The sequence below is a fragment of the Oenanthe melanoleuca genome, chromosome 4 (assembly GCF_029582105.1).
Source record: "Oenanthe melanoleuca isolate GR-GAL-2019-014 chromosome 4, OMel1.0, whole genome shotgun sequence".
In the NCBI taxonomy this organism is placed as follows: Eukaryota; Metazoa; Chordata; class Aves; order Passeriformes; family Muscicapidae; genus Oenanthe; species Oenanthe melanoleuca.
In genome coordinates this window covers 28,105,221-28,133,030 of record NC_079337.1, presented here as the reverse complement: position 1 = coordinate 28,133,030, position 27,810 = coordinate 28,105,221, and the positions used below count along the sequence as shown (strand labels likewise).

At 43.8% G+C, this 27,810-nt stretch overlaps 1 protein-coding gene across 5 annotated transcripts in view; it reads right to left on the bottom strand.

Annotated features, from left to right (window-relative positions):
- Nucleotides 1–12,868, bottom strand: part of TMEM131L (transmembrane 131 like) — an 81,800-nt gene extending 68,932 nt beyond the window's left edge. For all 5 annotated transcript variants that reach the window (XR_008840439.1, XM_056490744.1, XM_056490743.1 and 2 more), the window contains exons 1-3: nucleotides 12,712–12,868; nucleotides 12,334–12,404; nucleotides 5,208–5,251 (exon numbers count right to left, since the gene is read on the bottom strand). Coding sequence is in view for 4 of the 5 variants with exons in the window: in XM_056490744.1 (XP_056346719.1) it covers nucleotides 5,208–5,251; nucleotides 12,334–12,404; nucleotides 12,712–12,835 (239 nt within the window). In the remaining variant the exon portion in view is untranslated. The remainder of the gene's footprint in view (nucleotides 1–5,207; nucleotides 5,252–12,333; nucleotides 12,405–12,711) is intronic.
- Between the last annotated feature and the right edge of the window lie 14,942 nt (nucleotides 12,869–27,810).

Genomic DNA, 27,810 nt, shown 5'->3' with positions numbered 1-27,810 from the left:
TAAGTTTAATTACAATCTAAGTAATCAATGGTACTCCATAAAAGCTTAGGTTGAAAATATTAAGATGGCTCCTTTCAGACAGATTAAGCACTCACTGACACTCTCAGAACTACTTCTCAGCTTTTTATTTTGAAACTCTTTTTAAATGGATACTCACTTTGATTTTAATAAAATATATTTTAAAAATAAATACAACATAAATATTTTCTTTTTTTTTTTAATATTCAGACATTTCTGCTGGCACAAAACCGATTTTTATTCATTTCAGTAAAAAAAAAAAAAAAAAAAGCAGAAGGAAAAAGAAAATCTCGTTGATCCTAACCTATTTTTAAATTTTTTTTCCTGCCTTAGCCACCACCCAAGCTAGTTAAGGGTCAGCCACCTCTGAAGTGTCTTGATACTCCATCTACAGCCCCTGACCCCATTTGCGCCTCTTAACTAGAGCCGAAGTTGTGACCAGGGAGAAATTGCAATGTACAGCCTCGCAATGCGAAGCAGGCTCATTCTCCCACTGCCACTCTGGATTCTTCCTGAAGCAAAAGTCGTAATTACATCTCTTAAGTATTCCCTAAACCCTCTAGCAATTCTGCAGTCTGTGCACCTAAACTGCTTTGCTCTCTCTCACGCAGCTAGCTACTCCCTTGCTACCTCTATCTTCAATTTCTCCTCCACATCTGTAACACTATTTCACAGACACAGCAAAAGCAACAGGATTAGAAGTAATTCCACCAAGCAATCAGGAGAGGTCAAAGTCCTGGGCATCAGTTATCACTCCCAGACTGCACTAATATTCTAGCAAGAGCTCACTAGAAGCCAATACCATCTACTGCCCCAAGCAGCTCCAGTCCACAGGGTCAAATATTCTCCAGTGATCAGAGGCAAAGGTTCAACAGAAATGCCTGAGACAACTGCATCACATTCGGAATTTTCCTAGTAGCTGATACCTAGCAAAATATGCCGTGCCGTAGAAAAAGGCTGGAAAATGTCCTCTTCCTGGCTAATTGCATTCCATACTTCTAGTATTTTATGGATTTTCCTTCTCATAGACAATCACTATGCATCACATATCAAGAATGCATGCTTCACATATTGAGTACAGCAGTTTATTCTGGTGCAAATGTTCCTTAATATGCCAGCTGCAAAACTGCATGCTCAAAGGACTTCCTGCAGAAGTCCTCAAAACCCAAATACTAACAATGTCATTGTCCTTGTTTAGGGCAAATTTGGGAGTAAACCTCCCAATGGGTCTTTTCTAGGAAACAGATTCAAGTGGTCCCTCCCCCAGCTGGTTAGGGAAAAATATTTCTTTAGACAGAATTGGAAAAAACTGTTTATTGAACAGGCAAAGCATTCCCCAGCACAGAAATGAACAATACTAAGCAACAAAACCTCTCGCTGCTCTGAAGAGATGACAAATTCGGAAGAGCTCCTTTCACGGGTTGCGGCTTGGCTCACTCAGTCTGTTATCAGTCCCTCCAGTGCTGCGAGATGCACGGCCCAGGCCAGGCCTGGTGGGCCACAGGTAAGAGCTCCGGGTGCTCTTCAGGGTTTTCAGAGCAGGTTCAAACAACTCCAAGAAAAAGGAAAAAACCCACAGTCCAAGGAACTTCTCTGCCTCAGCTAGCCAAAAACTAAGAGCGCTCTCCTACTGTCCACTGCAGACAACACAGTCTGTGTGAAGGATGCAGTGGAGCAAGTGCAGTCTCTGACAACAAATTCTGCACCTCTTCTCTCCCCCTTCACTCCTGGAACCAGTCTTAAAGCCGCAGAACTCAATATCCAACACAAACAGAACAGACAATTGGGGATAGAAGCATCAGTCACCCCAGGACAGTCACACACGTGATACTACTATTTTTTGCAGTCCAATGACTACTTTCTTGAAGCAGAAAGCTAAAAATTTTGATAGCATCATTTGTGCACATCACCTGACAGTACTGTCTCTTTATTTATGCCAGACTTCTGCATTTCACAGAATCACAGAATATACTGAGCTGGAAGGAACCAACAAGGATCATCAAGTCCAACTCCTGGCCCTGCACAGAACCATCCCCAAAAGTCACACCATGTGCCCTGAAAGTATTGTCCAAACGCTTCTTGAACTCTGTCAGGCTGATGCTGTGACCACTTCCCTGGGCAGCCGTTCCAGTGCCCAACAAGGAAAGGTGAAAAACTTTTTTACTAATACCGAACATACACCTCCTGACACTACTTCAGGCCATTCCCTTGGGTGCTGGCTCATTATGCTGCTTTAGCAAGCACCTAAACCTTAAAAATTTGCTACTGCCAGCTGTGGCAACCAAAGTCACCACAAGGATGAAGGGGTAGGAGTACAAACACCCACCCATCCCCCCCCCCAAAAAAATAAACCCTCCAAACACAACAACAAAATCTTTTCTTGTCAACACCTGTCACTGTTATAAAAGGCATATTTTTACTCCTGACTTTCAAAGGTAAGAAAAGCTGGAAAGAAGAACTGGAATGAAACTGGAGGCTTTTTAATAGGGTAATCTAAATACAAGTGACTTTAATTCTGTCTAAGTCTGTGGCCTGAAGCAGTACTTAAGTGTCTACTGTGCTGCATTTCTTATTTCAGAATCTGATCCAGAGAGGCAAAGACCATATGAAGCAACCTGTGGAAGCATCCAAACAATTAAAATAGCAGGAGTCGTAGGGTGGAAATTGAGGAGTTGATAATGATCTTCTCCTCACTCTTGGGCAGCTGCAAATCCATGGACCTACAAATCAACCATTTCTCTTTCACCTCTGAAATAGCTTTTCACAAAAATTGCTATTTTGACAGTATCTTTTACCTCATGCAAATTTCTCTATTTGTTAAAGCTAAATCTAAGGCAGAAACTATAAGACCACATCCATCTCCCTTGTGCACTTGCCACAAGAACAGCAAACCAAGAAGACCACCCCAAAAGAAGATCTTATGATGCACATGCACAGGAAGTCCGTTAAAAGACTGTTAATACTTTTCTGATTTTGTTGTGTTTGGTTTTTTTCAAAGTAGGTAAGCAAGCTCCCAGGGAACCCAATAACCTAGAATTAAAAACTGAATAAAACAATGTTTTGGAAAGAGACTTTATCCTTCATGCCCCAAGATGATGAACTCTATATTTCCCTCATCTCTGGGGAAATTTCTGATTTCTCTATCTCCTTTAACTTCTGCTAATACCTCTACATTAAGGTGCTTTGCTTCTAGGGGCTTCACATCAAATTACAGTAGCTTTAACTGATTTCCCCAGGGCATGCAGTCAGACAATGAGATGAAGATGCTGCAAGCTTCAGGTTTTGCTGCTACAGGAAAAGGAAATTCCCATGATTTCACCATATAGTAATGTAAGCCAAAGGAATGAAAGCTAATCTGGAAATAAACTAATAAATTCTAGTCTTACCAATTTACCTTTGCTGGCTCTTCTTCATTAAGTCTACACTATAACATTGCATCAGTATATACAGCACACACAGGACTATGTATGTGTTTACATAAGCAGCAAACCAAAACAGGTTAGAAGACGCACACAAGCCAGGATCTGTTTAGGGAAATTTCCTGAAACATTTCAGTATGACAATAGAAGGATGTTTCCACCATGCAAGTGAACCTCTACAAACTTTACTCCCAAAAAGCAGCTTTGTTTTTGAAAACGAATAATTACTTGAAAAATTTTTAAGCACCTGAATGACCTAAAAAAACTCCAGTCAAATCACTTTTTCCTCTCTGAGTCTCAAAAACTAGTTATTTTCAATAATATTTTTATTATTGCCATAGTAGCCAATTACCCCATCCACCTCCACAGAAAAATGGGCAACCACCTAAATTACATCTCTCTGCCTACTAAGGAAACAATCAGAAACAATCTTAAGCACAGCATTACATTCACTACCTCTCAATAAAGAAAGCATGCAGGTTATAAAGTTATGCAGTAAAAATTCTGCATCCAAAACATAATAGCTCCCAGATGACAAAAATCAGAAAGTTTTGTATTTGTGCAGGGAAATGCAGCTTTCAGTAGTTTACCCCTCTTTCCACAAGAGCTGGCAGCAAAAAAAATCCCCTCTGCAGGTAGAAATAGGGACAATTAAGCAAGCACAAGCAATCAGCACCAGCTGTCAGCAGCTACAGTAATTCTCACATCCTGTTTCCAAACCATCTTTGTAATTCCCACAGAGATGAGGCACAGGAGCCTTAATGTGATTTTGGGTACAGATGAGAATGTTCCCAATGGGGCAGAAAGAGGAAAAGCCATGCAAAGAAGTGTTGCAGTGCAGGACAGACCCATCATAACCCATCCCATACCTACTCCTTCTGCCAGCTCCCAGCAAGGTTTGTATTTTATCAGATCTATTTGCTCTCAAACCTAAGTTAAGGGCAAATCTGGAGATAAATGAGAAAAGCATTTGTGGCTAACTGCTGCCATCAGAAAACAGTGCTGTTACACATGTTTGTTTTAAGTCTTGTGATCTTTCTGGCTGGCATGGCACTGAAAGCTGTAACATATTAACATATACCAAAGGAAGGAAGTGTTTCACTGGTAGATATCCAAGCATTTTAACCTGAACGCTCAGAGGAAACAAAATGTGTATTTAAAAAATAAATTGTGATGCTATTTACCCAACCCTTCAAAATACAGAAGGCCTGATATTAACATAAACAGAGTTGTGGTTACTGTTTTGAAGAGCTTTATTATTTATCTGATTTCAAGACATAAGGTCAGAGTATTTACTGTTCCACAACAATGCATTAAGAAACCTTTGGCTTTAAATCTCCTTCACCTGTTTCCTTGCATTGGTGCAAATTAACACTCCAAGATTACTTACATTTACAAATTTTGTAAGGGAAACTGTCCCCTCCCTTAAAGAAATATATTATAAAATATACAACAAAACAATTAATAAACATTTTTGTGTGTGTGAAAGCAATGAGAAGAAAATTCATCTTAGAGACAGGATTAGGAGAAAGAGATGAAAGAAGGTATTTTGCGCTTGCATACACTGAGGACGGGTTTTTTTAATTTCGCTAATGAATCAATATTAACATTAAGTTGAGAAAATTGTAAGCCACAAGTAATAAAAAACTATTTAACATGCAGGACAAAAAAGTAATTTTTTTGTAGTCTGCCCAATTACACTTTGATATTTCCCAAAACAAAAATCAAAATTAACTTCAATACTCTTGCTTCCATTTGAGTTTAGCTTACCTTTGCTCTTGCGGATGCTCTTCCACATCCTCTTCTGAATCAGCCTGACAAACAGAAAAAACTGTGTAAGAATCTCAGAACTACAACTGGACATATATACCACTTTTAGCTCCATCACAGATGGTTCTCACGTGACTTGTTTGCAAAACAAATTCAGAAATCCAAAATTACTACAACTCCTTTATGAGTCAAGTAAGGTGGTTGCTGGACATCCCTTTTGAGGTTTCAGCAAAAGATAAATGGTGACTTAACTTGGCTACTCTGCTGGTTCTTCGCAAATGCTGACTGAACAGACCCATTTGCCGTTTATGCAAATGCATCTACACAAAATCCACTCACACACAGAATTTCAATCTAAAGCCATCAATTGTCCTCAAACTACAGAAAGACTATTTCCACTTTCAAATTTTCTGCCCCATCAGTAAACTTCAATAGTCAGTACCTGAGGAAACAGGATGCAGAAATGCCCATCACCTGCCAAAAACAAAGTACCACATTCCAACTGGCATGGTGAGGTCCCAAACCCAGATCTTATCACTGATTAGCAGCAGGTACAGAAAGCAGAAAGAGGAGAAGTTGTGAATACATCATCTTAGCTCAGTTGCAGCACTCAGGTAATTTTCAAGACATGCAGCTGAACTGTGTCAGCTTGCTGTTCACCACAAACCACTTTGAGCTGTCTACAGTATGAACTCAAGTGTTGGTTCAATGAGCTCCCTGCAGGAAATCCATTTAAAACAAGGAGATAGCAACTCTGAACTGGCCAAGATCTCCAGGAAAGCTTTAGGTACAACTCAAAATGAAGTGTATTACAGCCACTCAACCCCTGCTGATGAAACCAGGGACAACTTTAGGGAGATTAACATTTTTCAGGAGGAGGTCTCTGTCATCCTGCCAAGAACAGCTGGTGAGATTTCCCAGCTTCTGCTTCTGCAGGCGATGGTTCTACAAGACATGAACTACAGACTTTAGCAATTAAAAGGTTACAGGGGGAAAAATATTTTAAAATGAAAAGACCGTACTTTCCACCACCCCTCCTACATGTTTCCCACGCAAGCAGATCACGGAACAGGCCCCAAGCCACCAGCTTTGATTTTACCTCCTATTTTCACTACATACTGGAAAAAAAAAATCACCTGTAAATACCAAACATCTTTGTACAGGCTTCAGATGCTTAAGCAGATCAGGCAGCCCTACCTGCCTACTGAATGGGACAGGCAGTAGGATTTCTAAAGACCTAAGTTTCAAGAAGTGAGAAAAAATTACAACTGCACTGTGGCAGGAAATACAGTTAATGTTAACATTAATACTAATAATTAACATTATTGTGCCTAAAACAATGACCTTATGGCTAATATTAATACCGATCTTGCCAATAACTACGAAATGCATTGGAACTTACATCTTTTGTCATGAGCACCTCATACAAGAGAAGCAGCACAGCTTTCACCATAACATAACCAAATCTGGAACAAGACTGACAAGGAAGTACAAGTTAACTTGAGGACTTGACAGTCTTTCTGTACTCCTGCCCAGAGATTGGAGACACCATGCTAATCCAGGATCTGCAGTACACCACAATGCTCTTCAGCACAGATCTACCTGGAGGTCCCAGCACCTGGCCCCCATGATGACCCAGCCATCTTCTCTAGAGACCTTGCTAAGCCTTGCTGCTAGACTCCAACAGGATGGCATGATACAAACCCATCATGTTTTCAGCTTCTCCAAGCTCCTTTTGTAATTCTACAACCTCAGTACAATACCAAGCAGAACTAGAGGATTTCTTATCCACCTTTTCCAGAAACAGCTCCTTTGCCATAGTCAGCAATCTATCCTCATTTTAAATGGCTTAGTGCCTCCTTTAAATGGCTTAGCATCTGCCTGGCATCAGAAACCTGGGTCTGTGTCATTACACTGTGCTCACCCTTAACACTAGCTACCTTACCATTTCTCCATTTTTCACCAAGCAACACTAAGCAAACTTCCCAGTCTACAGCGCAGCCACAGTACATCTGAACTGCAAGGAGAAAAAAAAATCACCCTTAACTCTGATCACACACAGACCCCAATGTCCAGCTTTCTCCTATCTTCACTCGTCTGTGTGCTCCAGGCTACATGTGCACAAAGGTTTACACTGCGGATTTAACAAAAAAAAAACAAAAACAAAAATAAACCCCCCACAAAAAACTAGCATATTCCACCTACAGGACCACAGGGGGGAAGGAAGGGAACACCACCTTAAAGTGAAAATGCAGTTTTCAGCAGTCTACCTATGAAAAGGAAAAAATCCCCTTCCTCAAAACCTTATCCTGAATATGGGGCAGGTACTTATCTTGTGTTGGAAAGTCCTTGAAAGCACCCCTCTTGTGTCACACAAGTCTCAAGAGTCTGAGCTGACAGCTACTGCATAATCTGCATAGCCAACCAGCCCCACGTCCTATCAGCACCATCCAGAAGCTCAGCTGGGAGTCTGAAGATGCCTTTTAAAAGCCCAAAGAGGAACACCCCAAGTCTGTCTCAGACTTTCACACAAATCATGTGTCTTCAGACAAACCCTGCTTTGAAGTATGTGACTCTGGACATTTAATTTATGCACAGCTGATGGGATCGTTAATGACACACTGCACTGCCACGAATCTCTGATAAATATATGTAAGGTCAAGGTGTTCATCAGCTTTTGAAGCCAGTAGAACAATTAACCTTATTAGCCCCTGAGCTGCACTGAAGAACAGAAACTGATGACAAGCTGCTAATACTTGGGAGAAGAAAAAATCTTTCAGACCCAGGGGCCTTGTAAATGAAAACTCAGGCAGCAGCTCTGTATTTGACCTGTGTCTATAACGATCATGATACAGTAAACACTATGGTATCTTTCTCTAAAATTCAAGCACATGAAACACTGTCACAGTAAAGTGAAACAAGAAGTTATTGTAATCTCCTTAGTATCTGCAAGCAAACTGAAACATTCACAAGGTGCTCCTCTAAGGAAACATCTCACTCATCTCCTACCTGTGACACACAGGAACAGTAGAAAACCCATCACACCAAACACTGCACTGACACCAAAATAAAGTTTGGTATACACTGACTTTAATGACTTACTGTCACTTTCAGTCACGATAACAAGAACTACAACTTAAACTTCATTATGTCATTTTAAGGTAGTTCCTCCCTCCAAACTGAAGGGGCTGAAGGGAAAAGGGCTCTGGAGGTACCCAACCTGCCTGCCCCTGCCTTCAGATGCTCCTGTAACCTGGATGGTTTCTGAAAGACAGAAACACACAACTATGACTCTCTGATGCCTCTTTTAAGTGGTATAGGCCATGAACAACAATTCTCATTTGTGCTTCTTTCATACACTTGTGGAAAACAGCTGGCCTGATACCCTTACTGTGCTTTTCCTTGTCCTCTTTCCTCTCCTTTTCAGCAAACATAAAACATAACTAACTGCCTTTCAGCTTTGCACTGAAGTGCTACAACCTGGCTGTCAATATTTGGAGCTTTCTCAGCCTTTACTGGTGAATGGCTTGGGTGTACATAAAGGAGCTTTTCTCCCAAGCATTTTACTTAAGTATGAATAAGCTGCAAACAAACATGCAAAACCACAAAATTATAAGGTGTCTATAAAACCCACAACTGCTCTAATCAAGTCTCTCACACTCAAGATTTTCCATGTAAAAATCCCACTGTTTTTTAAAGAAAAATCCAGCTGCCCATCTGGGACATCTGCTATAAAAGGGAGGTTACGGGTGAGGAGAACGAGAGCAAAGCCAGTGGGTGCTCCGTGGTTACCCCACACTTCACACCGCTTTCAACAAGAAAGAAGAAACAGGCACAAGGGAATACAGCCACCACATCCGACTGGGAAAACCAGCTGGTGTCAGAGCTAAAAAGGGAATCCAGGAAGAAACACTGAAATGCTGGAGGAAGAGGCGGACCAGTGGAAGACAGCAGGTTAGGTACAGCCAGCTCCCCCTCAGCCCCAGCACATGAGCCCACACATACCCTCACCAACTGCAGTGCTCCACACATCCTTCAGGCTCAGCTGCGGAGCAAAAGCAGTAAGTGAGCCATCCCCAGACAGCTCTGCAGGCTTCAGAGGAAGCTGGAATCAAAAGCTCACAAGTGCTAGGGGATGGGAAGAAAGGAAAAGCACAAATATATATAAGAGGGAAGCTGGGAAGCACAGGCAATGGAAGGGAAGCAAAAGGAAACAGAAGATATAACAACCAAGGGTGGTGGAGGCGTGGGGGCCCTGAGCGGCTGCACTCCAGCTTGCAAATTCATGCAGTTCACCTAGATAAAGCAATACTGTTAAAGGCCTAGAAAGCAACTACAAATATTAAAACATGTTGTTTCCCCTCCCTCACCCCTTAAGGTGATGTCTTTATTCACTACATGCTCCCGGAACAAAAGCATGTGCAGGCAACTGGATGGCTGAACAGGTTACCAATCCATTCAACTTTCATCCTCAAATTCTGCAGGCAGCAAGGAATGCTCAAAACTGCTCTGTCACAGGCAGGCAGTTGATGATGCATGGAAAATAAGATAATAGTGTAAAGCCACGACAGAAAGAGAAAAGCATCCATCAGACAGCATTGGTAACCTGCCAGAAACAGGCTAAAGGGCTGGCAGACAGGGCAACCTAATCCATTTTCCTGCTGAGAGCAGTGGGAGGGAGGTGCTTCGGCAAAGGAATATGCAGTTCCTTCCCCAGATTTTCCATTTCTGCAGGTGAAATTCTCATTGGTACCACTCCCTCCAAATAAAAGCAAGAAAAACAAAACCAAGGGGTCAGACCAATCCTATTCCCAAAGTCTTCATCAAGATCCATCTTCAAACACAGCAATGAAACAACTCTTGGATATTCCATACCAAAACAACATTTATTGTCCACTAAAAAGCAAGGTAGTTCTTCCTGTTACTACACCCTCACCATCACATCACCACTGCTGTGATACATGAACACTGGGCAACAACCCTCATTGAGGGTTTAACCAAGAAAGTCTATTCTCGCAAGAAAGAGAACATGGAAAACCTTCTTGTAGCAGCGGTAGGTCAGACAATTCTTTTAAGTGAAATGTGATCAACAACGAATGAACGTCTTGCAAATTTAAGCATCTCTCTAACAAAGGGCAGTCAGATGCTAACAGGTGTAGTGATTTTTCCAGAACTCAGGAACTGATGCTGCTGTCTCCACTGATGCCCCTCACCACCCCAGCAGCCACTGAGGAGGGCAATGATGCTGATGTGCCTTCAGGACCTCATAAACATCGGAGGGGATCATGGCTCAACCCTTGACTCTTCAGGCATCCAGGGAAGCGCCACAACCAGCCACTGCAACCAGTGCCACCACTCCATAAAAGAGGTGTTGAAAGGGTCCCTCACCATATCTGCAGGAAGCCTCTTTTCCTTCTCACCACAACAAATGGAAAAGGTGTTTCAAATGTGGTCACAGGGCCCAAGCCCAACAGGGGCTGGGTAAAGCCCAAGTACATATGGAAACAAAAGAGAAAGCATCAGGGTCGGGCCTGTAACCAAATTTTGGTCTCAAAACCTGTCTGAGGAACTCAGGTCCTGCTGTTCAGCTTGAATAGTCACTGATACATCAGATGCTGCTGCAGTCCTCAAGCTCAGAGGAGAAAACCATGCAAATCAGTCAATACACCACTAGTACTCAGAGACCAGTTCATGACTTTTAACCTCTTAAATCAGTAAGCCTATTGTGATTTAGTTCTTATTCTGTCACAACTGAAGCCAGACCTCTTTCCTTCCTGCATACCTAACATGGTCTCTACAGAAATGATGGAGGAACAGCAGTCTCAGCTTTGTCTTCACTGTTGCAAGAACTGAGCAAGGCCATAAGCTCAACTATGCCAAATTCATGGGTCATTCATGCCTGGTTTTTCTTTAGCCAACTAAAGCTTGTTTTTATAAAGATGCTCAAGAACAAAGCATTTTCCAAGAGGACCTAATCTCCTAAGGAAGTAAACATCACGTCATCATCACTCAATTGCAGCTTCCCTATGAAAAGCAACTAAAACCGACTACATTACACAGTTCTACATCCAATGCATCTTAATATCCTCAATTTAAAGAACACAGACACACAAGGCTGAGCTCCTCAAGCATCTCAGTACAGCAACTCTACACCTTCCCTTAGCTACTACCACATCTGCAACAGGCAAAATCTCAATAGCACAACAAATGAATATTACAAAATTATCTGTACATACAATAGATAATACTTTAATAACACCACAGTACAAAATGCTGGGTCCTGGTAAGCAGCATCAATTGTTAGCTAGCTAAGAAAAAACACTTCTGCTATTTTCCTTTATATTGATGTGTGTCAATGGCTGAGCACTAAACAGAGAATGATATATGGGCTTAAGACAAATAAATTACCCACTTTTGGTCCTCATATAAGATGTTGTCCCTAAGGACTGCTTCTTTCCGTTTATAAGCCTGGTGCCTTGAAGTCTAGGAGGCCGAGCTCAACATATGGCAGAGTCTGTCAGTGCAAGTTAAATGACTGCCTCAAATGCCATAAACTCCAGACCCTGCTTCCAGCTCCCCTCCTCACTCACCAGCCCCGCTGGGCATTGTACCATACTGGCTCCTCTTGCCAGCACAGAATTTATCAAATCTTGTTACTGCCCAACAAAAGCAGCTAAACAAGAAAAAAAATGTGCTAGAACGAGAGGAACGGCACCATAAATGATGTGTCATTTGAGGGGAGAAAAATGGCTGAGATACATATATCTCAGGCCTGCTCCTCACCTGAGCAGGCCTGAGACATAAATAGACGCATATTCACGACAGGCACGTCTAGTGCGTTCCGACCACAAATGCACTAGTTTAAAAAAAAAAAAAAAAAGAAAAAAAAAAAAACAACTGGGGGGGGGGGAAAGGGAGGGAACCCCAAAGAGAAGATAGATTAACTCGAACAACCACGCCGCTGACGCAGGCAGAGGGGGCCGCGGGGATGGGGCTGCGCCGTGACAGCAGCAGCGAGGCCGCCCCCGCCCCACCGGCCCGCGCCCGCCCCCGGGCCCCAACACATCCGCACACTCCCGCAATGGCCCCGGCCATTCCGTCGCCCCCATCCCCCCCGCCCCCTCACCTGGGCGGGCATCAAGAGCTCCCCCTCCTCGGCTTGCCACAGTTCCACCACGCCGGGGATGGGCTCGATGGCTGCGGGGACAGAGAGAGAGAAAGCGCGCATGGGGAGGAGGCGGGCGGCCGGAGCCCGCAGGCGGCGGCCTGGGGCTCCCTGCGCTGGGGCGGACCGGCAGAGACGCATGGTCCGGTGGGTACCGCGGGGCCGGGAGGAAGGGAACTGAAGTGGGGACGGAGAGGTGAGCCGCGTCCCGGCTCCCTTTGTGTCCCCGGGCTGCCACCGCGGCAGCCGCCCGAGGGACGGCGACGGGGGCGGCGGCTCAGCTCTCGAGCCCTGGGCAGGTAGTGCCGCGCTCCCACCTCATCCCACCGGTGCTCTTACCTCGTCCTTGCGCCTCCCCGGGGCGAAAGAAGGGCAGGAGGACGTGGAAGACGCCGAGCAGGAGGTTCATAGCCGCGGCCGCGCGGCAGTAGCCGCCGTGATGCGGGAAGCGCAGCCCCGCCATGCCGAGCCGCGCCGCGCCGAGCTGCGGCTGGGGCGGGGCGGGGCGGGCGGCTGCAGGGGCGGCTCCGCGGGCACCGGGCACCGCCCCCGCCCGCAGCGCGGCTGCGCCCGCCCCGCCCCGCAGCGCCGCGCACATGGCCGGCAGCAGCGCTACCAGCCCGCCGCTAAGCAAGAGGGAGGCGCGGGAGGCGTTGTGGAAAAGTCGAATCGGTTTTGTTACCTCGGCCGTGCCTTCAGACCGCGAGCTGCCCATATCCTACCCGTCCTTACGCCCATGTGCGATGTCACCGCGCCGGGGCCCGGGGCTCCCCGGTGAATTTTAGAAACAAAAAAGCATGGAAAGTGCGAAGGAGGAGAGGAGAACGCAGCGAGGAAGATGGGGGCTTGTGATAGGGGGAAAGACAAAGTCCCCCCGATCTGGTGGGTGGGACTATTGCAAATCACACAGAATCGTTTGGGCCGGAAGGGAATCTCTGGACATCATCGAGTCCAACCCCCTGCCCAGGTAGGGTCATCTGGAGCAGGTGACACAGGTACTCCTCCAGATGGGGCTTGAAGGTATCTAGAGAGAGGGGACTCCCGATCTCCCTGGGCAGCCTGTTCCAGTGCCACCAATCTTGTTAATTTCCCTAAGTATTCCTTGCCTGCTAGGCAGCACTATGTGTTGAGGCTCGTTGCTGCTGTTTAGATCCATTTCAGCTTAAGCAACTCTTCAGGTGTTTGTTAGATCTATCACGTTGTTTATAAAACGGAAGTCTAGAGCAGAGCCCAGAGATAGTTGTGAGGGTCACACAGTTTTAACATATCTCACATACCTTTAACGTATCTCACATACCTTTCTAATTGCATTTTAAAGTGCTTTTTTAAAAGTCCCTCCTGCTAAAGAAAAAACAAAACAAAACCCCCTCAAATGTTTAATTAGCAGGAAAAGACAGTTGTTAAACTTGTTCTGTAAACGAGTAGAATAATAAAGCAAATAATCTGCTAACAAAGTTTGCACAGCCCCCAAGTTGCATCTGGTTCTCCCCTTGCCAATTGCACATAGAAATTCACACAAGCAATAGCAGCATGGGACTTGGTCAGCAAAGGCTCATAAATAAAGCCAAAGAAATGGCAAAAAAACATTTTTACCCCTGAACTGAGACAACACATGAGGACATTTGAGACCTTGGTCTCTACTGGCAGTGGGTCACCTGCACAATGCCCATTCTGCTTGGAAAAAAAAAAAAGCTTGGAAAAGCTTTTCCCACCTGGAGACCATTCAGGTTTGACTGGAGATGCAGGTGGGTCTCCACAAAAGTGGTGACTCCCTTTCTAAAGGAGAAGACTTCGGCATTTGATGTTGCACAACCACCAAAGTATAGCTGGCAACGCAGCCTTCTCCTGCCCACATCTTCTTTCTGTCTTCCCTCTTTTCCTGCTCCCTAATGGTTAGATGGGTCTTTTGTTTTCCAGGATGTGTCTTTAATCTCCTTGCCTGGGCTTTCCCACACATGGGCAGAGGAACACTGTGGCACCCCTCCATCTGTGCTTCATAGCACCCCAGGGCTTGCAGAGAAACACAGCCTTTCAAAATAGGAATGGCTGGATGTTTCTCTGTTGGCAAACATATTCCTATGCTTGGACAGATGTTTAAATACCTGCTTTAGAGAAAAAGAGATTTACAATGGAGTAAACTTTATATGACAACCCCACCCAGGGACTGCATGATGCACCATGAACATGCTGTGCATTGAGTAGGGAACAGTTCACATTACTTCTGCAACTGGTTCCACTTGGAGTACCAGTTAGAGCTGTAGACTAATATTATGTTAACTTACTAGCTTTTTCTTGATGAGTTTTTAAAATGTCGTGCCAGCTGATGATTTTTTGCCTGTCTAGAAGTCAACTCCATTTTCAGTGTCTGCAGGAAGGGGTCTGACTGGACATAAGTAGGGGCTTAGAGGAAAACTCCTAGACAGTCTTGGTTTAGCAAAGCAGGTTTAAAAATGTTAGGTGAGAGAGTTGGCCTGAGCTGCAGTCCAGGCTGGGGCCGGACTCACCTTGGAAATGCTTCCCCCTACCTCTGTGTAAAATGCAACTTTGGAATAGACTGGGGAGCAGGGGAAGTGAGGCTTTCTGCAGTTGTGGTAGAGCCATTTCTACCAAACAGCACAGCTGAACACTTCTCTTTCTGAAGCCTTTTTCAGATGCAATGAGCAGGACTGGGAGGAAATCAGGGCCACGATACAGATGTTGGGATTGCATGGGGAGATACATGTTGTGTAACAGACATCAGGTGGGAGCAGGCAGCCTAATTACATTGCTGGTCTTGTGCCTCTGTGTATCCCTTTACCAGCAAAATATGCCTGGGACGAGATGGGATGAGATGAGATGAGATGAGATGAGATGAGATGAGATGAGATGAGATGAGATGAGATGAGATGAGATGAGATGAGATGAGATGAGATGAGATGAGATGAGATGAGATGTACCTGATGCCATGTACATGGAGATGCTCCTCAGGCAGCCCTGGGAATGTCACCAACCACTGAGAGCACAGGAGAGGACAGGGTAGGGTAGGTGGGCAGAGTAGAAAGGAAGCAGAGGGGGAAGCTTTTCCTCCCAGTTAAGGCTTCAAGTGACTTCCATAATCATGAGAAGGGATATTTGCGCTTAGGGATTTAGAGGACTAGGCTGAAAACATCTGCATCTCTTGGCGTCGGTTGCTCAGCAGGATACTCGAGAGTCCCGTGTCTCACAGCACCCCTTGTCCATTCTTCAGCCAGCTAGGCAGGTGCCAGTCCCAACCTGCGCAGGGAGGGTTTGCCTCGCTCTGCAGCCTGGCGGGGCCTGCTCTGCTCCTCTTCACCCACAGGGCTGCCTGCAGTGAGCAGGCATGTGACATGCAACCCTGCTCCCTAGGCAGCTTGGGCATCCCTGACACCACATCCCCCACCGTCTGGTGAGGCTTTGCAACTGCTTCTGACCTGCATTTAACACCTTCTTGCTGCCACAGCTCCATTTTATTTAGAGCAACCTCTCTCCTCTAGTCTGACTGCAGACCATTGGTGAGAAGGAGCTCTGTATGAAAGGGGAAACCAAGTCCCTGCTGGATTCTTTGATGGGCTACCAGGGTACTTTCCTGTTCCTCAGAAATTACTGACTATTCTGGAGCAAATGGATTCATCCTACTCACCAGGCAAAGCAAACAACTGCTATATTTGGATGGAGAACTTGTTGAATGATGCACTGGGAGGGCATGGTCCAGTTTGTCAACCTGGTGTGGTGGTACAGCACTCTGTGCTATCTGCAAATGTGACAGTGCTCTTCAAAGCTCACAGGTCTACTGATGATGCTGTTTTCCAGCTAGAGAAGATTCTTTTGAGGCTGTAGACATACTTAGTATTCATGCAAAACAAATCCCTACTCTGTCATACTTTAAAATCTTTGACTAGTTTTTTCCAGTAGGATGTGCTGCTGAAATATTTATTTTTACTGTTTGCCTTGACCTTGAACTACAAAGAAGAGGAGCTGAGTTTTACCTACAGCAGTCTGGAAATACTGCTGTAAACCTCTGCAAATCATAAAGCACACAGAAATTAATCCAGCCCTAAATGCCATTACAAATCCCCATTACCTGCAGCATGGGAATAGCTACTTGCCTTTCAAAAAAAGATGTGAGTTTACAGAAACACTAGGCAAAATTAATTTATGGGGGAACTGAGCTCAGCAGAACTCTTTATAGTATGCAATTATATTCCTTGCAGCCAGGTATTGCACCATATACACTCAAAGCTCAACATAAATTGAGCATATTTACGTATTTCCATTAGGTATCATTTGAGAGACAGTATGTACTGAAGGTGACTTTTTTTTTTTCTTTTTCTTTTTTTTTTTTTTTTTTCTAAGCTACAGGAAAGTGGTCAGCTCACTTTGGAGTGTTACCTTCACCTTGCCATCCCCAGCAAGGAAATCAGCAGTGACAAGCCCCACTGGCACGAGCTGATATGTCCATCTTAGGGTCTGTGTCAGGCTCCAGTGGAGTGGCCTCTCCTCACCCTCCCCAGTGGCCTCCCTCCCTTGCCAAGTTCCTCTTTATCAGCTCCACGACTATACATCCCCACACCCGCTCCACACACCCAGGGCCAGCCCTATCAGCAAGTGCAGCTCTGGGCAGTCCCCCCTGATAAGGCTACAAATCCCAAAGAGAGATTGAGAGGTAATAACACCTTGCCTTGGGTCATCTCCTCGGCCAGCTAGCTCATTCCTCCCCAAAGGTGCAGCCTTTCCCCAAACACCCACTGCTGGGCGACCAGACAGTTCACCAAGAGCTCAGTCCCACACAATGAAAGCCAGGTCCTTCAAAACTGTGCCTTAGGACTATGTGCTCCTCAAAGAAGCAGCTCATGGGCGAATGCATGGGGAAAAGGAAAAAAATTAGCGAGAGAGCACCTGGCAGGGTACAGCCATAAATGTCTGCTCGCGTTGCCCACATGGACAGCTGAAGATAAGCAGCCCTCCCTTTTCTGCCTGGCATTCGCCCCGCTGCCTTGCTTAGCCAGCCAGCGTTCTGGCAACAGGCACTTTCCCTTCATCTCAATGTTTGTGTAACTCCCAGTAGAGCGGGCCTGCGATCTCCGCTGGGCCCCTCTGCATCATTAGAATAATAAAACAGTACGGAAACAGTAGAGGAGAGTTTCTCTCTTCCTTCTGGTGACAATTACTGTCATGCACTCCACCACTGCACGCTCCCCCCCCCCGCCCCCTCATTCCTAGCAAAGATTCTTAGCAAAGATAGTGAGTGCAGCTCCAGCTGGGCTGAGCCTAATTCTTTTAAAGACTAATTCAGCCTGGTAAGAGTGTCTGGGACAAAGCCTGCCCTGACAGCATAAAGAAGTACAAATTGTTTCTAAAACCACACGCTGGCAGAATTTTTACAATTAATGACCAGTTGTCACTGCTGGGGCTTGTCAGGGAGGACTCGCTCTCGTCTCATGCGCCCGATCTGGGTCAGCAGCCCATCCATTGCCTCTTTGAGGGCGGGAAAGCGAACAGGCAGCGGCACTGCCCTAATAAGCTGTTAATGACATCACACTCATTACTGTGGATAACAAGCATCTTGTTTCTAAGAAGAATTTTTGCCAAATCTCTTTGACTTTCTAGGCTATCATTAAATACAGACAAAAAAATAGAGTGCTTCCCTGGCCTACTTTGTTTCATTTTCCCTCTTCTCATGCATTTTTGATTGAAAAAATCTGCACGGTAAAACAAGCATCTATATGATCACACAGAAGATGAACATAGGACAATATTAAGTTATTTTAATGGTGCAGCTTCTGAAATATTGACAAGAAAAGTAGTATGAGGTTAAATGGTTAAGTGATCTATTTAAAAAAAAGCCTTTTGCTCTGGAATCTCAAGTATCCATACATATGTTTATATATATGTTCCAAACTCCTCTGTGTACTGAAGAAGAAAGGATAGTAAGTATTTTTATTTTAAAAAGCAATGGTATCAATCATTGTGGTATCAATCAAATGCTAAGTAATTAAAAAATATGCTGACATGCTCTATCCTTTCCCTGCCCTCCTCTGCCTACATTTTTTAGCACATACACTGCATCCACTTGAAAGCATCGTGGATCCTTGCACACAGCAGGATTTTGCAGTCTCCTGCAGGACCCACCATGTTACAATAGCATTCAAAGCTTTATAAGCTTCATTTAGTTTCAGCAAGCCTGTTGGAGCATTGTCTGTGCTTAAAGAGGCGTTTAAAACTAAAGCAAAGCTTTGAAAACTTCAGAGGCAATGATGGTGGACTCCCTAAACCCATGAGTTCACTGCACAGTTTGAAGTGATGGCATAATGCAGAAAACATGACACGCTGCTCTGAGAGCCTGGCACTACCTAGGCATAAAAGAGGAAAGGAACAGAAAATCTGGGGTGCACATTCAGTTTCTACCACTGAAGGTCACACCTGGACCAAAGGGAAGAAAAGCATTCTAAATTTTTTTCTGCTTTTAAGATTTGTACCAATGCATATTTATTCTCTCATTCTGGAATTATTTCTAAGCCATTGCTATGTGTGTTTCTAAGCTGTTATGAATAAAAGAAAACAACAGCAAGACCACACGCAATAAAAACAAGGGAGGATGCAGCAGCTATGCTTCCACAAGATGTCCAGCTTTTGGTCTAAGTGGTTTTGCACATCCCTGGACTGTGCAAAAGACAGCATTTAATGCAGAACTACTAAGAAGTTAAGGGAAAGAGCAGTAAAACAGGTATCAGTAAAACTTGGTTTCCTGAACAGGTACTCATTTTTCAATATACAACCCTGCTTGTCACCATTTCTAGGCAAGAGAGTGCAATTTGTATAACCACAGTGAGAAACTACATTGGTAACATCTCAAGGTTAGAGGAGAAGATCCTCTTGAATCCCAAAAATAAGCATCCACCCTACCCATACCGCCTCGCTCAGGTGGTGAAGGTTAGAGGTATTCTTGGGCTGCAGTGGCATGAAGTTCCTGCTTTGTCAGGCTTCCCTGGCAAAACCCCTGGTGCTCTTGATCACCAGGGAAAATTATGAGGAGAGGAAGACACTCACAAAAATAGCAATGATCAATGTTAAAACAGCACCTTGTGGATCAAGTCAGGTACAGGATGCCCGTAAGTAGATTGAAAGGACAGTCTGTAGCAAACAGGTATAATAAATACCAGCTTTGTGAAAAAGCCATGGTGCCTGAGCAGGTTTAGAAATAAAACAGTAAAATAGGATTTCACAACATGACAAATGCTGTACAGTAATAGCTGGGCACATCTCAGCAGCACTCAGAGAGCCATGTCTCGCAGGCTGCATCTCATTCCTAAGACCACAGTATTTCATTGGGGCACATTTGCAGGCAAAGCTCAATGGGCTAGAAAACAACATGGCATGAGCCACGGCAGAGTTACCATGTGTTTAATTTTCCAATTTCAACAGCTGTAGAAGGTTTTAATGGGGGTAAAATGTAGTCTTATTTAACCTCAGTCCTCAACTCAGTGGAGCCATTTGTCACTGCAATTGAAAATAATGAACATAAACTATTTGGAGGCAGATAATGGGCATGGGAAATTTGAGCTTAAAGCGTTGAAGCCTGGACAAAGTGTAAAGCAAGCAGAATCAGTTTAGTACCACAGTATGTCAGGAAAAAAAAGCATAGCTGTCAAGAATGCAGCACTTCCACATGTGTGCAAATGCTCTTGAGGGAGGAAGATGCACTGATGACATTGAAAAAACATAGCACAAAAGTAAAACACATTTCAAAATACACCCAAATTGGAAGCAGTACTGTTAGAAGCTTATTAAAACACAGTAAAATATTGCTGTAGCTCTTTTTTAAAGTCCTGAAGTGCTACTATAACAAAAATCAACATGCTGATGAGATATAAGAGAACAGCAATGCCAAACTCCTAGAGAAGTGAATGTCAAATTTGCCAGAGCTGTGCTGCCAAAACTGGCTGCACAGCTCAGGATCCAATGTCAATGGGTCACAGATGTTCTCCTTGTACAAAAAGAAGTTGAATGTGTTTATTTTTTTCATGGTACCAGCCAGAGGGCAGTTAAGGGAGCAACTGGAAACCTGTGAGTTGCAGTTACTTGATTGAATAATCTGTTTGAAAAAAATATGTTGCTTTGCAAAATTACCCTCCACTCTCCACCACATCCCTGCCAGTTTTGACAGCACATAAGAGTTTCACTTCCGACCAAAACTGAGAGGGAAATTTAGGTAACTCAGAACAATGTAATATGTACAGTCTGTGAAGTACCAGGGATTTTTCACACCACAGACCTAAGGCTACCTTTTTTATTACATGCCCAAAGAATCCAGATGTCTAATTGCTGCCCAGCTCAGTGCCAGGACATCATGATGCACACACAGGTCAGGCTCTCCAACTGGAGCCAGGTTCCCTGCCTGCTGTGTGAGAGTTGCCATGAGGAGGGCATGGCCTGACTTCTCAACTCACCTATCTGCAGAAAGTTTGTGTGGCTGCAGCAACCAGTTTATCACCAAGTGCCCTCCCCCAGCACCTAGCTCTTTCCTCCTTTAAGTAAAAGCTACAATATAAAAAAGGAGAAAATAAATCCCTCCCACAGGACAAGGGGTGCTATTACAAAGCCTTCCTGACCACCCCAAAGCATTGGCATTTAACAGCATTCATGTCAGGACTGGTTTTAATGTGGGATAAGGAGAAGCACTGCCTTGCACCCAGGCTGCATGGGCAGTAGTGGTGTAGGTGACAGGGTACTTAGAGCAGTACAACTCAAACAAAGAAAGCTGATGGTTCCCATACTCAACCCACAGCATGAACAGTGCTTTCTGGATACCTACACCGCAGAGCAGTAAAATCCTAGGGAGGAGTTGAGTATGTCATGACAGTTCTGCAATCCAGGGTACTGAAATCTTCTCCAGCAGCCCAGCTCCATCACCACTCAAGTCAAACATCATGTGTAAATGTGGAATGCTTCTTCAGGGGTGGCAGGCCCAGTTACAGACAAGCTTTCCTCTAAGGCACAAGCCATACATGAAACCCCACATTGCTCACCTGGAACTGAGCTGTCCCACAGACAGCTTAGCCAAGGGTGGGGTGGCATTGCCTTGGCCTGGGACAGGAGCCACGACTCCCCCACCTGAAATGGTTTGGTTCCTGAGGACTCTCTGCAGAAGCCCTCGTCATGTTGCAGACCCCAGAGCACCTTGGGGAGAAGAGAGGCCCAGGCTGTCCTGGGAAGAGCTGAAAGAGTAAATTTTTTTCTCTTATTCCTATAGCCAGGAATCAGCATAGATATTTACAACTTTCTAATCCACTTTTGAATGCTGCCTGGCAAAGCACTTCAGAAAAATCAGGTGATGTGGACATTTTGAAGATTTATTTTATTTCCCAGAGTGCAATTTTAGGCTTGTTTCTTTTCACAGAACATCTGCAATTTCCTGCAACTGTAATTTCTACCATTGTCTTTTGAAAATGACACTTGTACAGCCTCCTTCCAAATAACTGCAGGAACATTCTGTTCATTAGGGGAGCATATTTTCAATGCACAGGTCTTCACCTCACAGCACCTCTGCCCTTTCCCCAGGGATGTGCAAGCATTCAGCTGCTGCACTGATATCCCAAAGGCTGTGGCCCTTTATTCATCAGCTATTCCAGCATGGCACTCATAGCTGGACAGGAAGCAGTACAGCTCCAGCACAGTCTGGATGAGAAGCTGTGTGCATCGTCAGCCATGGGAACTGGATGCCTCATTCTCTTCCTGCTGTGCCAAAAATGTATTCTGCCAGGTGCCTGAAGGCCATGCAGTGTTGCTTTTCCAAGCTTATTGTATATGTTGAGCGACATTCAAATGAAATGCAACTATGGTTCTCCTCTACAGGTCTTGATAAAACATCAGACCTCTGCAAACAACACGTCAGCCCTAGGAAATACATTTTGGTTATTGTAATGAATTACATTTTTATGTCCAAAATCTGTTTAGCTTCCAGCAAGAAATCAGAAGATGGCTAACATGAAGTATTTCCTTAGATTCTTTCATAACAGTTATCTGGTGGCTGGATAAATGTACCAGGATACGAACTTCCTTTAGGACATTGAAGAGCCCTACAACGAAGTTACCAATAATAAGTTGTGTTTCTATGTAAAACTGTTAAGCCTTTTAACATTCAGAACTTCAGCTTTGCTCTCAGCTTTCTGAAGCATTATTCCTTCTGCTGCTGACTGCACACTTGCACTTACATGCTTTCTTATTTTTTGGCTCAGTGAAGCAAGCAGTCAGCTTTTCCCTCATTCTTGATGGATATCAGATTACAATAAATGCTGTTCTGCTATTATATACTTACCCAGTGGCATATTAAAAATGCGTATTTTCCATTTGATTTTTCTCCTTGCCAGAGTCAGGTTTAAGGCCACTTTTCTTCTCCCACTTGCTAGGTACTGTTAACGAGTTACTAGCTTATTCCTAGATGTAAAATGGCAGGCAACAATACATGCCCTGTTTAACCCCAGCTGGGGATATAGTCCTTGCAGTTCATTTAAACTAAGGAAATTTACAGTGCATCCCTGCAGCTAAACTTTTTCGAGTGTATTCACTTTTGGAGAGTAAGAGAAAGTACATATGGAAGCTGCACGGTGATGGGCCAGCCTCCTGCAGCTGTGTGCACTCCTGCCCTGCCAATGCATGGCACACGCTCCCACTGCAGGTCCCAGAGGGTGTCAAGTCCCTACTGGTGGGTGCCATGTCCCCCATCTATCCTGCCCTTGGGCCACATGGGAGTGAGAGGCCATGGATGAGCACTGCTGCTGAAGCTCAGGGGCACCTTAAGGGACCTGTCACTTGCAGATTTGTTCCAACTTTGAGATCTATGCAGTCATTAAAATTGAGCAGCAAATTCAAAGTAAATACATGCAGAAATACAGTGCAGACTTGTTAGAGCTGTGTGCTGGAGCCTGTGGGACAGGGAATTTCCTCACCCACCACTAATATTGCTCAGTTCAGCAGTTTCATCTAAGTCCCAGAAGAATAAATCCAGGATAGAATCCCATTGGATGGTTTGACTCCCCACAGGCATTATCCAGCACTGCTCCAGCAGCCTGCACCACCACACAGTGCCTCCTATCTGACACGAGAAGCCCAAACACTACAGTGCCAACATCTGTCCATGTTTTCCCTTTGGGTGCTTCCTGCTATGGAGAGGTGATTCATCAACCAAACATTCCCAGGTCAAGGTACTGCAAACATACGGGGTCACCCTGGTATCTTGTTCTCATTCTCCAAGCTCTTAATGTCCAGGAGCACATATGTGTACACACATCAGTACAATAAAAACCCCAAAACCTTACCAACTGACTTTTTTCCTGGTTCACAATTAGGTTAAAGACTTTGAATAATTAAGTAGAACTGATGCTTAGTATATTCTTTTACAGATATATTAGAAATTGGTAGTATAGGAATGTCAAGAGACAATTTAATTGCTGTCCTGATTCCCTGAAACACCAAAAAGAAGGATGCAACTGTTTTGCTACAACAAAAAAAAGAGTGAAAGATTCAGCCTGAAAAATACATCTGTGGGCTCGTAATTGCCATGTGTAAAGAGCATGAACTAGAAGACTATACAGACAGAGAGGGACAGTAAATCATATAGATGTAAAAGCATGTTACCACTCAAACTAGAAATAAAGGAATTACATTGTATGTTGACATATTTTATTTGCTTTTAATTGAGCATATCAAGAAACAGATCACTACTCAATGCAGACTTCTGACACGGTGCCTCACTGCTTGGATTTGTCTGTGGCCATACAATTATGGATGATCAAAGTAAATTAAATGCGTTCACTAAGTAATCACCTTAGCAACAGAAAAAAACCCCACCCAAATAGTCATAGGAGAAAATGTTCTGAATTTATATATTTATATTCTAATATGACATACAATAGCAAAGACGACTGGCTGATATTTCTAAAAGGTCAATTTTTTGTACAAATAACCAGAAAAACATGAAGTAGAAAGTCAGAATCTTATATTCCCCACAATTCATAGTCCTAAGAACCAGAGATTAGGAGTTTTTATAGACATACTCTAACTCAACCCACAAAAGGATTCATCTAGGTTTTATGACAAGTCATCAGTCTTCAGCTGGAGAGCTAGGCTATCTTCCTTAGGTTTATCCAAATCTAAGCATGCAATTCTACCCATTTGGGAAAAATCAAAAATACTTTCTTTATTATACTTAGCATGACAAGCATGTGAAAACAGAGGATGCTTGATAAAACTTTCTCAAGGAAAAGAATGCAAACTCACCTCTAAGTTTCCTGGGAAACACTCCCATTCCAATCAAGAAAACATAAAAAGCATAATGAATTAAACTTGAAATCTGGTTTATTTCAATTTCTGCTTTACTTAGTTGAAGGTTACGCATCCATCTTTCAAAAGCATTAAATGTGGATGAGATGGATTCTCAAACTGGAAAAGGACATGAGACTATGTCAACACCAAAAACAGTTATTCTAAAAAAAAAAAAAAAAAAAATCTACTGCTGTTGAGACCTCAAATCCTGTCCAATGTATTTTGGGCTCTAGAAACAGTAGTAAGCAAAATTACATTCATCTAGTTTGCATATTCCTGCTGTATTCAGAACCAGGCTTAATTGCTCCAGGAGTAAAGGATGATTTACAATCCTGATGTCCTTAACAACAGAAAAATGGGAAAAAAACCCCAAAAACCAAAAACAATCCTCACAAAATCTCCCTTATTTATTTTAATCCATTAGGGAAGAGACCTGAGACTAACACAGCATTTTAGGTTCCCAGTGATTTCAGTAGAACTTGGCCTCCTAAAAAGCTCTGAAGAGACACAAATGCCCTAATGCCTTGCATGGCATTTAGCACAGATATACTTTGAACCCCCAGGGATGTCCAGCCAGATGTTGAAAAATGCTCAATAACCTGCCTGGGGGTCCAGGAGAAAAAGACATTGTATTGTGCTTAAAGCATGCCAGGAAAACTTCAGTTGAGAAACTGTACTGTGGGGTAAGATCTTTCCCTAATTTTGCAGGTTAGAGGTATAAGTGAAATGTAATTAATTTCAAGAAAAACAATTAGCAAGACTTGTTTATGGTGCTCATGGAAAGATATGTTCAAGCTGGTCCCTTCCATAGGCCAGCCTGCATTTCAACTGTATTTCACATGGCATTTGACTGAATCACATTTTCCACAAAAGTTATTTAGTCTTGAAGCCACCTGATGCTGCAGAGACGCTACTTTTCCCCGCAGCAAGCTAAAGCTAAAGCTGCCTTTTGCGTCTTGTTTTGACACTGACAGATGCTTCTGCAGCAAGACATTACAACACATGCAAAGCTCAAGGCTTGTTTGCAGAGTCTCTGCGTGACTGATCTCTGAGCAATCACAAGTTTTCCTCAAGAGAAGCTCCACACTCTACCACGTATCACTGGACTCTGCCTTGGCATCCAGTGCTCTGGCTGAAAGGCATCCTGAGGTCAAGCTGTAAAAACAAGTCAGCAATAAAAAGGGAAAGGTGAGAAGCTCGATATCCGACAGCATCCTGCATTACGCAGCCTCGCAGACCTGCTATGGAGACCACTCCAGCAAAGTTACTCTGTTTTCATGAAAATCAGGTGCAATTGAAGAAGCTTGAGCCTGAAGGTTAAGACAGAAGCCACATGCCAAGGAATTCTGGAGCACAAAGATCACAGATTTTTATCTCTGAAGCAAAAAGTAATGATTTAAAGTCAAAAGGCAGAAAAGAGTGGAAGAAGGAAACTGAAGGAGCAAAACCTTGAGGACACTTGGTAGAGGTGAATGGAGACAAGAATTGTGATTCCCTGGAGTCCAACAGGGTTCAAAGAAAAAGGAAATTTTACTGAGCAGACTGCCTAAAAAGGAAATTATTTTCCTCATTTTCATTGACAGAAAGATTGTGCCAGTGACAGTTACCATGGAAACCAATTCTGAGACTAAGAAGAAAGTATTCATGGTACAGAGCTTATTTTAAAGGATGGTGAACCATCACATCCCATTCCCCTAACTGAACTGATAACCTGACCAGATGACCCACAGAACTAAAACACAGTTTAAAGTGGCATGGAATAGCAGTGTGAAATGGAACAGTCACAGCTTCCTATTGTGCTTTTATGACCTTCAAAGCTATGGATATCTACGGATATGACCATCAAAAGCTTCTCCCAGGACACAGCTAGAGCCAGGCTGACTGGCACCTCATCTCTCAGCATGTAAAAGCCAGAGACAGGTGAGCATCTCTGCTCAAGTTACTTAATTCAGGCTGTCATTTTCTTGTGTGTCATTCAGTTCTACTATGAAAGAGGTATTTTTTTTTCCTCAGCAGACTACAGTTGTCAAATGCAAGAGCACATGGGACTGGCCAAATCTAGGAGGGCAGCACTCCCGGTAGCTTTTCAAAATATTTACACAGATTTTGCTTATTCCTGTGGCTGCCACACAGATAGGGCAAACTGAGAAATGCTTGCTACCCAAGGTAGTGGAGGGAGGACGGACCCCAAGGGTCTCTCTCAACACCTTATTAACATGTTGACTTCGTAGTAGAAGTCACGAGGCTTTTTTTTCACTCATCTTCAGTCTCTTTGGTCCACTTTGCATTTACTTTATTGCTTTTCCTTGCACTATGAAGCCTGAGGGATGGCTACAGACTTGAAAAGAGAGAGCTCTAAAATAAAGGGAATAAGGTTCTACTGACACCCCACAGATATTTTTCATTCAAGGCTATCAAGAGCTTTCCAGCTTCCCAGATAGGAGGCTGTTCTCTGCACTTAGCAGCCAAGGAGCAGTATCTCTGCTCGCAGCCACCCACAGCACTGGAGAACAACCTCCCAGGCCAGCCTCTAACGGCTCAAGCCCAAGATAAGATGACAGCTGTCAGGTGGAGCAAAGACAAGAGGCAAACCCCAGGCTTGATGAGAAAATACATTCACTTCATCAGATCTAGATTATTTTTGAAGTACTCAGAAATCAAGCAAGCTGTAAGAACTTTATTGCAGAAATGTTTCTTTTTCACGAAGACAGGACCTTCTGAGCAGAATCATTCTCCACTGGCTACTTGGCAAAACTTCTTTAATTTTGGTAAAAGTTAAGGCCACATGTCCCACAATCACTGCTGGTGTTTGTACAAGACATTACATAACTCTGCAATTAGCATTGGCATGGTGTATGAATCTAAAGACTCTGAAATACATTACACGATAGACAGCTTGACATCAAAGGATTTCTTTCAGTAACTCCAGCCCTCTGATTTTTTTTTAAATTTTAAATTATTGTTTACACTATTGCATACTAGTTTATGATGCAAAAGCACCTGTATTAGAGTATAACTATTCACCATTCACTTGCCAACATAAGCATTTGTTAGGATAAATCTGTCAAAAATAAAGCTGTCTAGAAGAGCAGAGAGGGGAACTGCCATCAAAGGTGG